General features: G+C 35.2%; 1 protein-coding gene across 6 annotated transcripts in view; it reads left to right on the top strand.

The window, feature by feature from the left end:
• RAD54B (RAD54 homolog B) overlaps positions 1 to 16794 on the top strand; it is a 99390-nt gene that overhangs the window by 48195 nt on the left and 34401 nt on the right. For 5 of the 6 annotated variants that reach the window (XM_038579775.1, XM_038579773.1, XM_038579774.1 and 2 more), the window contains 5 exons: positions 4202 to 4399; positions 6180 to 6461; positions 9782 to 9944; positions 14465 to 14690; positions 14968 to 15175. In XM_038579775.1, the coding sequence (XP_038435703.1) occupies positions 4202 to 4399; positions 6180 to 6461; positions 9782 to 9944; positions 14465 to 14690; positions 14968 to 15175 (1077 nt within the window). Of the gene's footprint in view, positions 1 to 2068; positions 2196 to 4201; positions 4400 to 6179; positions 6462 to 9781; positions 9945 to 14464; positions 14691 to 14967; positions 15176 to 16794 lie in introns of those variants that run through there. The other variant, XM_038579778.1, reaches the window with a different exon arrangement.

The raw sequence follows: 16794 nt of genomic DNA, 5'->3' as shown, positions 1-16794 counted from the left end.
CAGAAAATAAAAAAATAAAATGGCTGAGCAGATAGTTTTGATATCTGGGAATATTGTAGTTTTATTGATATATATATATTTTTTCTGTTTTAGTCTTTACTGTGTATATGCTTTGACAGGAGGTACTGAGAAGTGTGATGAAGTGTATAGTGCCTGCCATGCTCATAAAATATCATTCTGAAAATATTTATGCAAAGAAAGATCTTCTAGGTGTATTTTATTCATAATGACACTAAAATGACATTAAATCTCTCTTATCAGTTAAGAAAACTATGGGGGTGCCTGGATGGCTTAGTTGGTTAAGTGTCCGTCTTGGTTTCGACTCAGGTCATGGTCCCAGGATACTGAGGTTGAGCCGAGGTTGGGGTCTGTGCTCAGTGTGGCATCTGCTCAAGATTCTCTCTCCTTCTCCCTGCTCATGTGTATGTGCGTGTGCACCACGCGCTCTCTCTCTCTCAAATAAATAGAATACTAAAAAAAAAAAAAAAAAAAAAAAGAAAAAAAAAAGTTAAAACTGGATGATTACTAGTTCTGAGGAATTTGTATATTAATGATTGTCAATTTTTTAGTGTAATAAAAACTGTGTTTCAAACCTTAAATTTATATTGCATTTATACGTTAATATTTGTTAAAAATTCTGGTAGGCTTTGGTAATTTCAAAATACAGTTTGGGAGAGTATTTACCTTCTTTGTTGAATTTGATTTTGAGACATTTTAAAATTCAATCGTTCTATTGAAAGCATTGTGTATTTGGAGTTTTTGAAAGAAAGTAATATTAAAGACTTGGGTATGTGGGATGTATAATTAAGCTGTCCAACAGTAGGGTAACTTCTTAGGAATCATTAAGATGATAATATCCACTATCAATATTAAAATGGCAAAATTTCACTCTTCCTCTTTTATCAAAGCATAATTATAAACATCCTTATTTAGTGAATCTTGCTTTTAGGCATTCAAGTCTCTTGTTTATGCAGACTGTCTTTTTGGTATTGATTTGCAAAGTATTTTATAGGGTCAAGGGAGAAGTAGATCAGAACCAAGTTTAGAAATAAAAATTACACTTTGTAGTGGAATTGTTAGGGATGATTAGTCTAGAACATCATGAATTAGTCAATATTTCGTGTATTACAAGTAGTCGATGTAGGAGGTTTTGTTCCTTATATGTTTAATTTCTAATGTAAGGATTTTTTTTTTAAAGATTTTATTAATTTATTCATGAGAGACAGAGAGAGAGGCAGAGACACAGAGGGAGAAGCAGGCTCCGTGCAGGGAGCCCAACGTGGGACTCGATCCCGGGTTTCCAGATCAGGCCCTGGGCTGAAGGCGGTGCTAAACCGCTGGGCCACTGGGGCTGCCCTGTTTAATTTCTAATATCTTTATTCTGCTTTGGGGGATTTTCTCTCTTCTCTGCCTAATAGCTTCCATTTAAAATGGGACTAAATGGGAAAGGAACCAAGACAAGGTGATGATGATGATGGTAGTTAACATTTAGGGAGTCCTTATTACGTGTCAAGTACTGTTCTAAGGGTTCTATGTATACTAGCTAATCCAGTGCCCACAATAAATCTGTGAGGTAGGTATTAGTATTACATTCGTTTGCAGATTCATAAACTGGCATAGAGTGGTAAGTAACTTGTCCAAGGTCACTTAGCTTGTAAGTGGGAAAACTCAAGATTCATACCCAGGCAGATTAGTTCATGCTCTTCTCCTCCTCCTACTATTCTGTAAAAGAAAGGCTATCTGGGAATCTGAGGTATTTCAAAGTTAATTATAAGTAATTTCTGAATTCTCCGTTTAATTATTGTCTTTTGTTCTATTTATTTTTTTCTGGACACAGGAAGGGTCTTGGACATAACAAGTAACACTAGGCTCTGGGGATAACAGGGTATTTGACTGGATGTTTTTCTAGCCGTTTTGGTGAAGACATACTTTTTACCCTTGTTTTACAGCAATCTTGAGCAATCACATATTTTTTTTGGATAACATAATAAAAGGAACACATTTTAAAAGTACAAAACGGTATTATCGGTCATTCAATGCACATCGACTACTACTGGTAGAATAACGCACAAGACAAAACTAAAATTGGCTAAAATTTCATACCACAAAATTTCTTAGAGTTCAAAAACTGATCAAGCATCCTGTCTTTTTTTGTTAATCCTAAAAACCTCAAAACTTTATCTGAGAAATTCAAGGTTGGTAAAGCAAAAATAATAAATAACTATCAATTATTTAAGAAACTGATAAAATTTCTTAACTAAAACCTGATGGAGTAATACAATTTTGTTAATATTTAGGTATTTAACATTTGACTTAGCAAAACTGCATTTGGTAAATTATGATTGTAAAAACTCATGTTGGCAAAAGTTATAATTAATAAAATATGATTCATAAAAAACTGACCAAGGAACCAAATCTTTGTTATAAAGTTTACTTGGAAAATAATCCTGAAGGTAACAATACATAAAAATGAAAATAAAAATGGGCAAAAATGGAGAGGAGTTCAAAGTTAATCTCTAAAGTTATTTTCTCATGAAAATTAATTTTAAGATAATTCTAATATTTTTATAAACATAAAGTCAAATGTACTTTGAGTCCAAATGGCAGTTTTGAAAAGTACCTATTGTTCTGAGCATATGGTGATGAGCCAGATCAAAACACCTTCCTTTCAGGACTTCACAGTTTAATGGGAAGGCTAATGTTAAGTAGTTTGGCACATAATTAATTGCTGAGATAATGCTGAATTAATAAGATCTAGCCTGGCAGAAAGGGAAAATTAAACTATGGCAGAGTGAATAGAAGTTAATTTAGAAGAGCATGTTGTAGGATGATGTGGAAGGCCCTTTGGCTAGAAGTAGCATGTTTTCTTAAAGACCATTACGACTAATGGATTTTAAGAAAGATACATAATCAGATTTACATTTAAAAATAGACAAATATAGTAAATATAGGAAATGGTTTTAGGGAGTAGAGGTGGCACGGGAAGATCTCAGTAAGCCTGTTGGGAAGATCCTACAGAGTACAGTGGTTCAGAGATGGTGATTTGAAGAAGGGAAGTAATGGAGAAGGCAAACAGTGCAGAGCCGTGAGAGCCTTGTGGGGGTTAGCGTCACCTGGATTTGTGTTTGACTGGCTGTGGAACAGAGTTACGGATGTCGAGGATGATTTCCAACTTTCTGACTTGAATGAGGGTAGTGGTACTCTTAATGAGAAATCTGAAGGAGGAACCATTTTTCGAAAGAAGACAAGTGGTATAATGAATCAAGATGTTTATGAAACATTTATGTAGACAGGTCTGAGGGGCAATTATGTACAGATACCTAGGTCTAGAGTCATGACTTGGGCTAGAGAAAAATATCTTCAGGTTTATACAGGGGTGATATTGAATCCTTGGGAGTTAAGGGGAAGGGCACAGTGAGAAGAGGGTCTAGAATTCAGGTCTGATGAGCTGGCAAGATGTTTTAAGAAGCAACCAAAGAAGTAGGAAAAATTGAGATGTGTTAGAGAAGCTGTAAAAATAAGGTTCAGTATTTCAAGGAGGAAGTGGTCAACATCATTGTCCAATGCTTTTGAGAATTCTGATCAAGACTACAAAAATACCTTGTGCATTTATTGGCAAGGAGTTCCTTAGTGGACTTTAACAAGAGTAGTTTTGGGGGATGACTGGAAGCCAGATTGGAGTACAGATCTTCCTTGACTTATGGGGTTACCCAATTAACCCATCCTAAAATGAAAATATCCTAAGTCAAAAATGAATTTATCCACCTTACCTACTGAACATTATAGCTTAGCTCTGACGGCCTTCAACACATTCAGGACATTTACATTCGCCTACAATTGGGCAAAATCATCTAACACCCTATTTTATAATAAAGTGTTGACTGTGTCATGTAATTTATTGAATAGTGAGAGTGAAAAACAGAATGGTTGTATGGGTACAGAGTGGTTGTGAGTGTATCAATTGCTTACCCTCATGATTTCATGGTAGACAGGGTAGACAGGCATTAATGCTAGCTAGACCTGACATTTGAATTTCTCAGTTCATAAAATACTAACAGGAGTATGATCAAATACTCTTTAATACTTACTAGTACCACTTGATTTTCTTGTGCATTTACTTTTGTTCAAATGACACTACTCCTTAAAGTCATCTCTAATAATGTGGTTTTTATTTTTATTTTATTTTATTTTTTTATTGTAGTTCACCCAGCCCCTAAAGAAATAACAGTGTCTAAGGGACAAGAAGAGGAAGAACCTGATAGCCTAGTTAAATATTTCAGTGTTGTTTGGTGTAAAGCTTCGAAGAAAAAACACAAAAAGTGGGAAGGTGATGCTGTTCTCATTGTAAAAGGAAAGTCATTTACATTAAAGGATTTGGAAGGCAAAGACATTGGAAGAGGTATTGTGATATTATGTAATGTTTATGATTTGGACTACTATTAGTATATATCTGAGGTTATGTAATTAAAATGTGGGATTTTATAAGGGTTAGATTAGGATGCTCTTTAATTGACTTGCATGTCAATTAAAATTATCTCATGATAATCTGACAGTCTATGTACACTAGCTCAGTTAAGGAAATCCCATCTCATGGATTCATTTTCTCCAAAATGAAATAGTTATCTGCAGTCATTTATATATATTTTTGAGATTAAGCAGTTTGTCTTACTGTACTTCTACTCCCCCCTCCCCCTTGCTAAATGATTAAAGTCAGAAAAATGTTGATATCAGGTGTGGAATATTATCTAATTTCAATGATACCCAACAAAATTTTGAAAAAAAAAAAAAGGGAAATGGCTAGGCATGATCCAGATTAATACATCTAAATTTGAGGTTATCGTTATTTCTATTTTAACATGTTACCAGGATGATTGTACTAATACAAGTTAGCTCACAAATTCAGAATGCTTAACACCAACCATGTTTTTTGGCATTGTCTCTTATTGTTCAATTTGAATATGGCCCATTACTATAAAATCTGTTCTATACATTCATTCATTTAATAATATCATACTTTATAGTTTTTAGTAACTGTTAAGTGCCAAGCATTACGCTAGGAGTAAACATTCAAAAAATGTATATAAATTATGGTTTAGTGGGGGATAGGGCAATGTAATTGATAATTAGGAAGCAATAAAATAATTGTTTCATTGAGAATTTTACTCCATGCAGTAGGAGATAGAAGGACCATTTAGATCTGCCTAGGAGGCTGGGGAAAGCTTCATAGGAATTATTGTTTAAGGTAGTGTTTGAAAAATAAATAGTTCTATAGGGTATGAGAAAGGGACATACATAGGAGGGAATAGTATATACAAAGGCACAAAAGTGGGAAAGAGTTAAAATTACTAGTTCAGTGTTTCAGGAGTGTAGTATGTGAAGGTCAGTGCCAGAGTGATGAGTTGAGGCTGAACTGAATGATCTGCAACTGAATTTTCTTTTAAAGATTTTATTTATTTATTCATGAGAGACAGAGAGAGGCAGAGACACAGGCAGAGGGAGAAGTGGGCTCCCTGCGGGGATCCCGATGGGGGACTTGACTAGATCCTGGGACCCTGGGGTTATGACCTGAGCTGAAGGCACACGCTCAACCACTGAGCCACCCAGATGCCCCTTAATTTTGTTATAAAAATATTGAGGGGCGCCTGGGTGGCTCAGTTGGTTAAGCCTCCAGCTTTTGGTTTTGGCTCAGGTCACAACCTTAGTGTGGGATTGAGCCCCGCATCAGGCGCACTGGGCAAGCCTGCTTTAAGATTCTCTGTCTCCCTCTGCCCCTTCCCACCTTCCTCCCTCTCTCTCTCTCTCTCTCTCTCTCTCTCTCTCTCTCTCTCTCCCTCTCTCTCTCTCTCGCTTTCTCTCAAAAAAAAAAAAAAAAGTTGCATGCTCTACCAACTGATCAAGCTAGCACTCCTAGCTATATTTTCAATAATTAAAAAAGGTCTTGCTTTCTCTAAAGCTTGGCTAATTTTCATAGCTTTATTATTTATTACTTCTGATTTTTCTGTGTTTTTTAAACAAAATGATAAATTATGTTTTCATCCTGGGTAATGGGTTATACAAGGCTATTTGCCTTCAAAGCACAGTTTTCATTCTGTGGGGTTATAGGAAGGTGACTGTCGTATCACTAAGTTATCTTAGAGTGTCAGTAAATTAAATTCACATTCTCTCTTCTCATTTTAAAGGCATGGCATATAAATTGAAAGAGCTTGAAAAGATTGAAGAGGGCCACAGAGTGATGATTGGTGGAAAAGAAGTAGAAATCATGGGTATAATTTCTCCGGATGATTTCAGCAGTGGCCGATGTTTTCAGCTTGGAATAGGAAGTCCTGCTATCTCAAGTTCTTCTCAAGCTGCCAAGAAGTGTTTCTCTAACCCCTTCAAAAGTGTTTGTAAACCAAGTTCAAAGGAAAATAGATTGGGTGGTTTCCAAGATTGTAAACCACGCCATGACCCACATGCACCAAGTAAGATGTAAAACATAATTTGAATATTCTGTTTTTACTGTCAAAACATATTTGGCCTGTGAATTTAAAGTTTAAGATTTGTTTAAAGTTTTCAGATGAAAGTATGTATTATTCTTCAGGCATACAACTGACATAAGGAATAATGTTGAAGTTGTATAATATAGTTGGGGAATCATTTCATAAATAAATGTATAATTCTAAGAATATAGTAATAATGTCACATTTGTATTAAAGGAAAAATATACCAATTAGAGATTGTATACACACAAACATACATGTATAAGATTTTGAATAATATCTGACATCTTAGCAAGCAGAAATATTAATTCATGAGTCAAGATTATGTTTATATTTCTCTTTTGACAACTGTATGTCTTGATCACATGCATTAGTGTATTAAAATGTTGAATGGTGATACTTTTTTTTTTTTAAAGATTTATTTATTTTCAGGTAAAGAATTTAAATTATACCCATGAGAATCCAATTTAATGAGTTAATTTTTTTTAAAGATTTATTTATTTTCAAGGTAAAGAATTTAAATTAAACCCATGAGAATTCAATTTAATGAGTTAATTTTCACATTAATGAATCTAATTTAAAAAATCACATTAAAAAATAACACCTCTCCTGTTTTTTTTTTTTTTTTTTTCGATTTGATTTGTTTGCCTGACAGGGATTTCTTCAATGCCTTTTTTTGCATTGAGGGCAGAGGTAAACTGTCATCAGAGATCTTATTTGGTGAGGAGGCAGACAAGTAAATTTGAATTATAAGGCAGTAGATATCAAAGTGGGTGGGGTATAGTGTAGGCTGCTTTCAGATTAGTAAAATAAAAAGTACATAGAGCAACATTAAGTATTTTTTGCAAGTATTATGGGAATAGAATTTTTGAAATAAAGGGGCCTTTGAGATCATTTAGTTTAGTCTTTTCCCTTTGCCTTTGAAGAAACTGAGCCCCCCAAAAATGAAGACATTGCTGAAATTCAAGGAATTATTGAAAAATTTGGGATAAAAACCTCAAATTAAGAATTCCTAGCTCTATGTGAGCTTATCTGAAACTTAGTTGAAAGATAGGCAGTGGAGGCTTCTGCTTCTGATTTTTCTTTTTATCCAAATATATTATCTGTCCCACCATCTCTTTTATTAACAGGCTTCCTTTTCCTTTATTCTCCTTTCTCTTTGCCTTCCTATTACATAATAGAGGGATGTGGGAAACCAAAAGAATAATGTGCTTATTCAGAGGTCTGAGGTAGAGTCCCAATTTTGCAACTGAACTAATGGGTTCTTTGACTTCTTGGAGTAGTCACTTACCTCACTAATGGCTTTGTCTCCTCAAGTCTAAATGTGGGTTCTAATCACTACCATAGAGACGTAGAGTGTTGCTACATGCTCCGTATAATAAATAACCTATTGACTAAATGAAAATGTTATTGTGATAATTTATATATTTATGCATACATGTGTGTGCGTGTGTGTGCATGCACGTAGAATATAACTCTTTGTGTGATGGTAAGTAGTTGATGATCCTCATTTATCTTGCCAAGGTTAGAACTAGGTTGTAGACTTAAAGTGGAAACATGAAGGATTTTGTAAGCACTACGTGATGTTTCATTATTGTGAAGGTAGAGAGAGGGGCATCTTAAAAATTGAAATGGTGTCCCATTATTGTGGTGGTTTAAGTTTTATCTTTCTTGAAGATGTATGCTCTGTTAGTTGACTTAGATTCTGTGGTCCTTCTTGCTTGAATACTGTATTATCCTCATCCCTGTCTTCTCTTTTTTTCCCCTTTGTGTGTTTCAAAAGAGAAAAATGGGGCCATTTTTTGATTAGGAACCCATAAGAAAGATACTTTTTTTTTTTTTTAAAAGATTTATTTATTTATTTTTGAGAGACACAGAGAGGCAGAGACACAGGCAGAGGGAGAAGCAGGCTTCCCACAGGGAGCCTAGTGTGGGACTCGATCCCAGATCCTGGGATCAGGCCCTGAGCTGAAGGCAGATGCTCAACCCCTGAGCCAGCCAGGCGTCCCAAAAAAGATACTCTTGCTTTGCTACTGGAATATAGAGGAAAGCCAAGGGCTGAATTTTCCATTTTCACTCCCTAATCCTCTATTTGCCAGGAATTGACCTCAAAAATGGGAGTTCCTTTTAGTTGCTCAGAAACCTAGGAAGATCATTTTCCTCTGGGTAATCGCTAATGGTAAACACGATCAAACTCTCTCAGTGACTATGTATTTCTGCATTGGTGGGCATTTATTTAATCTCCTGGAACTTGTTTTCATTATCTTCTCTTCTAATTTCTGATTTTTTTTCTTTTTGTTTTATTCTAAAACATCTATTTTTTTTAAAGATTTTATTTATTTATTAATGAAAGACAGAGAGGCAGAGCCATAGGCAGAGGGAGAAGCAGACTCCTTACAGGGAGCCCAATGTGGGACTTGATCCCCAGACTAGGATCACGCCCTGAGCTGAAGGCAGACGCTCAACCACTGAGCCACCCAGGGATCCCTTTATTCCATTTTTTAAACCATGATGTAGATATATAAATATATCCCTAAAATAATTCTGATGAGTTATTATTTGACTTGACTTTAGAATTATTAATTGAGACCTGTTCTCTAGTTATATTTAATTTTGTATTTTCTGGTGATCTTTTAATAAATCTCTTAAATTGTATTAGCATATTTCTACAGAATTACATAATTATTCTATGGTTACTTTTTTTTTGCTGCTTTGCAAAGATTCATGAATTTGACATTCATGAACATAGTAATTAACTATAAGCAAATAATGATGAAGTCAATGGAAAATTTGTCATCTTTTCTCAGTTCTTCTGATTAATAGAAGAGTCATTGTTAGTGTATACAGAAGTCAAAATAATGGGAGCTTTTATGTTAAATTTGGGGTGCCTTTCCAAAACAAGAAGCTATGAGCATTAGCAAGTGCAACTTGGCAAAATTCCAACCTGTGATTTCAGTTGGAAATAGATCTCTTTGTTCTGAACACTGAACTATTAAATGTTGTAGCTTACTGAATTCTTTACTAGACAATAGTGAATTTTTAGTGGTTTTGAAGTACTTTGGAGCATATGAAGTTTGGAAAGCTCTTTGAAATTCTCTGCCTGAAATCTTATATCAATAAGGCATGAGATCTTATTTTTAAATTTTCTACTCTTGTTTAGTATTAGTGTGACTGAACTTCAACTTTTTTTTGCCACAAATGATGGCAAATAGTTATAGGCTGTGAATAATTAAAGCAAGATGATGTAGTTGCTGACAAAGTGAAATTGCAATACATTAATAAACTTTCATCTTTTTCTTAAGATTCTCTTGTAATGTCACGACCTGACAATAATCACCAGTGGACGTTCAATAAGAAGGGTTTTCCTGTTGTGGATGTGGTGATAGATCCTCACCTTGTATATCATCTTCGACCACATCAGAAAGAAGGAATCATGTTCCTTTATGAATGTGTAATGGGAATGAGGTAGGAAAATAAATAATTTGTTTAGTCCTAAACAATTAAATAATTGTTTAGGAAAATAAATAATTTAATAATAATTAAATAAATAATAAAGATTTTATTTCTTAAGTAATCTCTGCATCTAACATGGGTCTCAAAATCACAACCTGAGATCAAGAGTTGCACGCTCCACTGACTGAGCCGGCCATGTGCCCATAGTCTCCATTTTGATTTAACCTGTAACGTAATTGTTTTCTAGAAAAAGCCTGATGTAATGACTTTCAGTACATCATTAACAGTACTTCATGTGTGCATTTATTCTAAAAGGGATTCTTGATGAATGCCATGTGCCAGGAGCTGGGCATACAGGAGTGAGGACCACGGTCCCTCCCCTTAAGTGGTCTTTAAATTATTTGAGGAAACAGGTAAATATAGTCAACCTTAATGTGATACAATAAGAGCTTATTAGTATGAGAAAAGGTTATGGGGGCAAAATGGAAGTAGCCTTTAACTCTGCTTATGGAAAAAAGATTTTCTTCTTATTTCACTTCTACTTTAAAATAAAAGGAGTCTCCCTCACTTCCTTTTAAATACAGTTTTCTGATAAAGAATTATAGAATCCTCTCTTAAAGATACTGTAGAAGACACACAGAGACACAACAAAAGCCAAAGGAAGTAAAAAAGAATCAAACGAATCTGCTAACATCTTGTTATATTTCCTTCTTTTGTTTTGTTTTTAATGCATATTTTTAAATTGATCATTTCAGAGGGAATTGGGAATGTAAATTCCCCCAAACTCTATGAGCCCTTTGAAAAATGACTGGTTAAGGGATACGACATCCCAGAAACTGTCTAGACTCATGTTCCTCAGAATATGCTCTTCTTTCTAGAGATCTTATCTCATTTGGCCTGTGGAAAACATCTTTAATGACTTCTCTTTCACTTTCTCAGTGTAATCAAACCAGAACTTTTAATTGTTTTGAATTCCTAAATATGCTTTGATTCTGGATCTTTTCTGGCACCTCACTGCAGCAGTGCCAGTGTCATACAATTATATTTCATCTGGATTTCTGCAGTGGCACCTAGCTTGTGTATCTACTTTTGATGCTCCTCAAATTCATTCTACTTATTGCCACCAGCTTGATTTTTCTGAGAAACAGTTCTGAACATGGCATTCTCTTGCTTAAAATGTTCAGACTCTCAAACTTAGAGCAGTGTTTCTTCAGCTGTAATATGCACTCCACTGGTGGTATGTAAGGTCATTTTAGGTGGATATGGACAAGACTTCTTTTTTATTTTATCTTATTTAAAAATATTTTTAAGGATTTTACTATTTTTTTAGAAGGTTTTAAAAAAATTTATTTATTCATGAGAAACAAAGAGAGAGAGGCAGAGACACAGGCAGAGAGAGAAGCAGGCTCTATGCAGGGAGCCTGACATGGGACTCGATCCCTGGTCTCCAGGATCATGTCCTGGGCCAAAGGCAGGTGCTAAACTGCTGAGCCACCCAGGCTGCCCAAGGATTTTATTTTTAAGAAATCTCTTTTTTTAAAAAAAGATTTATTTATTTATTTTAGAGAGAGAGTATGAGTGTGAAGTAGTAGGAAAGAGAGAATCTAAAGCAGACTCTTTGCTGAGTGTGGAGCCTGATATGGGTCTCCATCTCATGACCCTGATGACTTGACCTGAAACCAAGAGTTGGATGCTTAACCCAACTGAGTCACCCACGGGCCTCTAAGTAATCTCTAGGACCCAAACTCACAACCCTAAGAACAAGGGTCTCACATTCCACCAACTAAGCAGCCAGGAGCCCCACACCTTGTTTTTAAATTCTGATAGCAGCATATTTAGTTAATGAATTATTAGAAAAAAATAGCATATTGGGCACGTGGGTGGCTCAGTTGGTTAAGCATTTGCCTTCGGCTGAGGTCATGATCCAAGAGTCCTGGAATCGAGCCCCACATCAGGCTCCCTGCTCAGCGGGAGTCTGCTGCTCCCCCTACCCCTCACTCCACTCATGCTCTCTTTCACTCTCTCAAATAAATAAAATCTTTAAAAAATTTAAAAAAGATAGCATATTAAATTTTTGGTTTCATGGATAAATCATGCTTGAAATTTTCAAATAAATCTAAGTAAAAAAGGGAGTTGAGTTAAAGAAAAATAAATAACAACATATTAGCAAAAAAAATCACATATATAACAAAATTGTGATGGTAGTCATGAAAGACTGATGTTTGGGAGACACTGACGTGCAAGATACAGTGCGAACTTTCAGGGATAAGTTATCTGTAGTCTCCACCTCTCTTGCCAGGTTCATAGCTTTTGTCTTACTTACTTAGAATTCAGTGCAAGCTCCAACTATGTTGAACTCTCAATTCATGTAGTAAATTCCTATTCTCCTTTGAAAAGGTCCATCTTTTCAATGAAACTTTCCTGCTCTCTTCCTTCCCCTGTGGAAGGATGAATCACTGTTTTTCTTTCTGCCACTCATATCTTAGCTGGCATTTGGTCTTGAATTGTCAAGTTGTTGATCTAAAATGATAATAATGGGGGTGCCTGACTGGCTGGCTCAGTTGGTAGAGCATACATCTCTTGATTTCACGGGTTGTGGGTTTGTTGGGTGTAGAGGTTACTTTATTTTATTTTATTTTTTTAAAGGTATTCTTTTTTTTTTTAAGATTTTATTTATTTATCCATGAGAGACATACAGAGAGAGAGAGGCAGAGACACAGGCAGAGGGAGAAGCAGGCTCCATGCAAGGAGCCCAACATGGGACTTGATCCCGGGACCCCAGGATCACACCCTGGGCCAAAGGTGGCGTTAAACCGCTGACCCACCCAGGGATCCCCATAGAGGTTACTTTAAAAAAAAGAATCTTAAAAAAATTATAATTATGGCTGTAATTCATGTTTGTGATTTTTTTCCTCTGTACTTTGAAATGGAAGACCTATTTTGGATTGGAATGGAAAGGTGATTTTTGGTTATTTTTACTAATAAAACTAAACTATAATAAAACTACTTATTTTTTTAAAATTTAAATTCCAATTAACATACAGTATAATATTAAGTTTCAAGTGTATAATATAGTGATTCAGCACTTATATACAATACCCTATGCTCATCACAAGTGCCCTCCTTAATCCCCATCACCTATCTCATCTATCCTCCCACCCACCTCCCCTCTGGTAACCATCAGTTTGTTCTATAGTTAAAAGTCTGTTTCTTGGTTTGCCTTTCTCTCTTTTTTCTCCCCTATGCTCATTTGTTTTGTTTCTTAAATTCCACACATGCGTGAAATCAACATCACTTATCATCAGGGAAATACAAATTAAAAAACTACAATGAGCTATCCACTTCACACCCGTCAGAATGACTAAAATCAGCAGCATAAGAAACAACAGATGTTGGTGAGAATATGAAGAAATAGGAACCCTCTTCCACTGTTGGTGGGAATGCAAACTGGTGCAGCCACTCTGGAAAATAGTAGGGAGGTTCCTCAAAAAGTTAAAAAAAGAACTAACTATGATGCAGCAAATATTTACCCAAAGAATACAAAAATACTAATTCAAAAGGATGTATACACTCTGGTGTTCATAGCAGCATTATCTACCAGAGCCAAATTATGGAAATAGCTCAAGTGTCTACCGACTGATGAATGGATAAAAAGGATGTGGTATATATGCACAATGGGAAATATTACTCAGCCATAAAAAATGAAATCTTGCCATTTGCAATGACATGGATGGAATTAGAGTTTTATGCTAAGTGAAATGAATCAGAGAAGGAAAACTACTTATTTTTGGTACTATCCTTAGTTCCTTTGGACTTTATAACTTTTAAAATAGATATAAATAAATTAATATATTAAAGAGCTTTAAAAGCTATGAAGTGATATACACATGCCACTTACTAATATATTCCTTAGAATATTTAATTTTAAATAGCATTAACTGAGTAGGTCTGTAGGATAAGACTATTACTAAGCTACATGTATTAGGTCAACATTTAGTGTTTTGTTTTTTTTTTTTCTTGCAGTACAAGGAGCTCTGTGATTGAAGACTTCATTTACTGCCAGAGAATCATAAATACAGCTCAGTAGATCTTTCTGGTTAAGATTACAATGTAGTTTAAGCCATTTTGATATTTCATGCTGAAACTTAAAAAAATTACTCAACTATTAGTAATGAGAAGCACAGTTACAGTTAAATTATTCAAATGTAGATATAAAATTTGGATTCGTTTCTAGTCTCTAAATATATGCGTATGATAGTAACAGATGATTTAGATTGAGCTGTTGAATTTCAGATTTGTTTTAGTAATTTAGTTGACAGTAAATATATAATGAATATAATTATCAGAGATCCAAAAGAGAGAGCTGTTATAAATCAGCTGCATGAAAATCTAGAAAAAGGATTTGGGGGCAGGGTAGAGTTTGTCCTAATTATAAAATAATCAGCTTCTGGTTCTTGACTAATAAATGATGATATTGGGGGCATAAAATATTTTCCTATTGTGACTAAAAGAAGTGTAATTATTTCTAACAGAGTGAATGGCAGATGTGGAGCTATTCTTGCTGATGAAATGGGTTTAGGGAAAACATTGCAATGTATTTCGCTCATCTGGACTCTACAGTGTCAGGGGCCCTATGGAGGCAAGCCAGTAGTAAAGAAGACGCTTATCGTCACACCTGGAAGCCTGGTGAATAATTGGAGGAAAGAATTTCAAAAATGGCTAGGAAGTGAAAGAATCAAAATATTTCCTGTTGATCAGGTAAGAGACTTGTAACAGTTCAGCCTTGGTCATTTTTTAGATCTCTGTGCTTTTCAAATCAACACTGCAGTTTTCACTGTCTATGGGGTAGTTTTTCCAGTGCATGTAACTGCTCCAACTTCTTTGCAGGAAAATGGCATCTTGGCTTACAGTTTGGTTTTGAGTTAACATATTCTAATTAATGTCTGTCAGGAATATGTTGCTTGAATTTGATTTTATAGTTTCAGCCCATAATTTGTTAAATGCCACCTTTTTTTTTGTTGTTGTTTGTTTTTAGGACCACAAAGTAGAAGAATTCACCAGATCTCCATTTTATTCTGTTCTTATCATCAGTTATGAAATGTTACTTCGTTCTTTGGATCAAATTAAGAATGTAAAGTTTGGTCTTCTAATCTGTGATGAGGGGCATCGTTTGAAGAACAGTGCTATTAAGACAACTGCAGCCCTCATTAGCCTCTCTTGTGAGAAAAGAGTAATTCTAACTGGTCAGTATTTTTGGGAAGATATGATAGAATTTTTTTCTACTTACCATATAAGATTTGTAATATGCTTAGCATCCAAAGAATTGGTGGTGCTGGATGGAATTCATACCAATAAATCAATGGTAATCGAGTCTTGGTAGGATTCTGAATTTTCAAATTGCTATGTAATTTTCTGCAACCTACATTTTGGAGTTTTTGAAGAATAAGTACAATGGTATCATGGTAAAGAATGTAGGAGATGGGTCTGGACTGCCTTTGCTTGGTTCCTAAGTATGGTATTTATAGCTGTACAACTTGGGGCAAGTTAGTTAACTTCTCTTGCTTCAATTTCCTTATCTGTGAAATAAGGATAATAATACCATTTACTTCATAGAGCTTTTGTGAAGGTCAAAGGAATTAATTCACATAAAGTTCTTGGAAGACTACCTGACACATGGCAAATGCTTATTAATATAAGTATCCCTTGTTTTTATATGCATGTGCTGCATGCACCTAATTTATTACTGGCCAGACTAGCATGCTGGCCCAGACTATCTGAAAAGGTGGGATGGCCCATTTGTAAATACAAGAATCTTTTTCTATGCACTCCTTTTTAGCCTAGACTAGAATCAGGCCTGAGTAGCTCAATGTAGCTTTTCTTCTACACCTCACTTTGGTCTTATGTGGTCCTTCCTATTTCTGGAGAGTTATCCTTGTTTGAATGAGAGTTTCAACTCTCCGCTGCAGCTTGGTCAGTGGTTGACTCATACAGAGGTGAGTGGAAAATGCCAGAGCCCTTGCCTTTGGATAATTTCAGGACCAACCTTATGGTACAATTTATGTTCTGAGCCTCACTATAGTTTATCTCAGACTCAAGGAGGCCATTTTTGCTTAGTTTGTTGCCCTGCTAGTCTCTAATTCCATTTATTCTCTTTCCCCTGAGAGCTCTCCCTTCATAAATGTTGTAGAGCCAAATCCCTGTCTCAGGCTCTACTCCTGGGGAACCCAGTCTAAGACACAAATCTTTTCTTGTATCAGTTATTGGCAGATGGGATCAGGCTATGAGTGGCTTGGGTTAATTTGCTGGGGTTGGATGAATGTCTGGAAGCCAGCCATAAGAATCCTTATACCTTTGTTTCCCCTCTTTCTTGCCTTTCTCATTCTGCCTATTTTTATTAGTCGTCATCATGGGTATTTATTTAAAGGCTAATTAACAAAAAGCATACCAACATAAATATATTTTCTCTAATTTTTTCAATTATGGGTCCAAAAATTTAGAACTGAGTGGATGTGTTAAAAAATTAACATGTATTAGTCCTGGGGTTGACCCATTTAATTTGAAGGGAAGTGATCATTAAATTCCCTGGCATTATAAAATGTATGTTGTCTTTGTTAATGAGTAAGTACATTTTTATTCACTTCTTATATATACCACTTATATTACCTCTGATATTATTTATGTTTTTGGACAAGTTTTTCTAGTCTGTTATTTGAATATCATCTGAAATTATACTGTTGGGCTATGCGGACTTATATGTCCTTTTGATGTAATTACTGAACATGCTAATGTTTCTTTGAAAATTAGCAAAAGTTATTGAGTGCATAATATATGCAGGGTATATTAATCTGCTTGTGTCAACCTT

Source organism: Canis lupus, chromosome 29, assembly GCF_011100685.1.
Source record: "Canis lupus familiaris isolate Mischka breed German Shepherd chromosome 29, alternate assembly UU_Cfam_GSD_1.0, whole genome shotgun sequence".
NCBI classification, from domain to species: Eukaryota; Metazoa; Chordata; class Mammalia; order Carnivora; family Canidae; genus Canis; species Canis lupus.
This window is presented reverse-complemented; position numbering and strand designations above follow the sequence as displayed.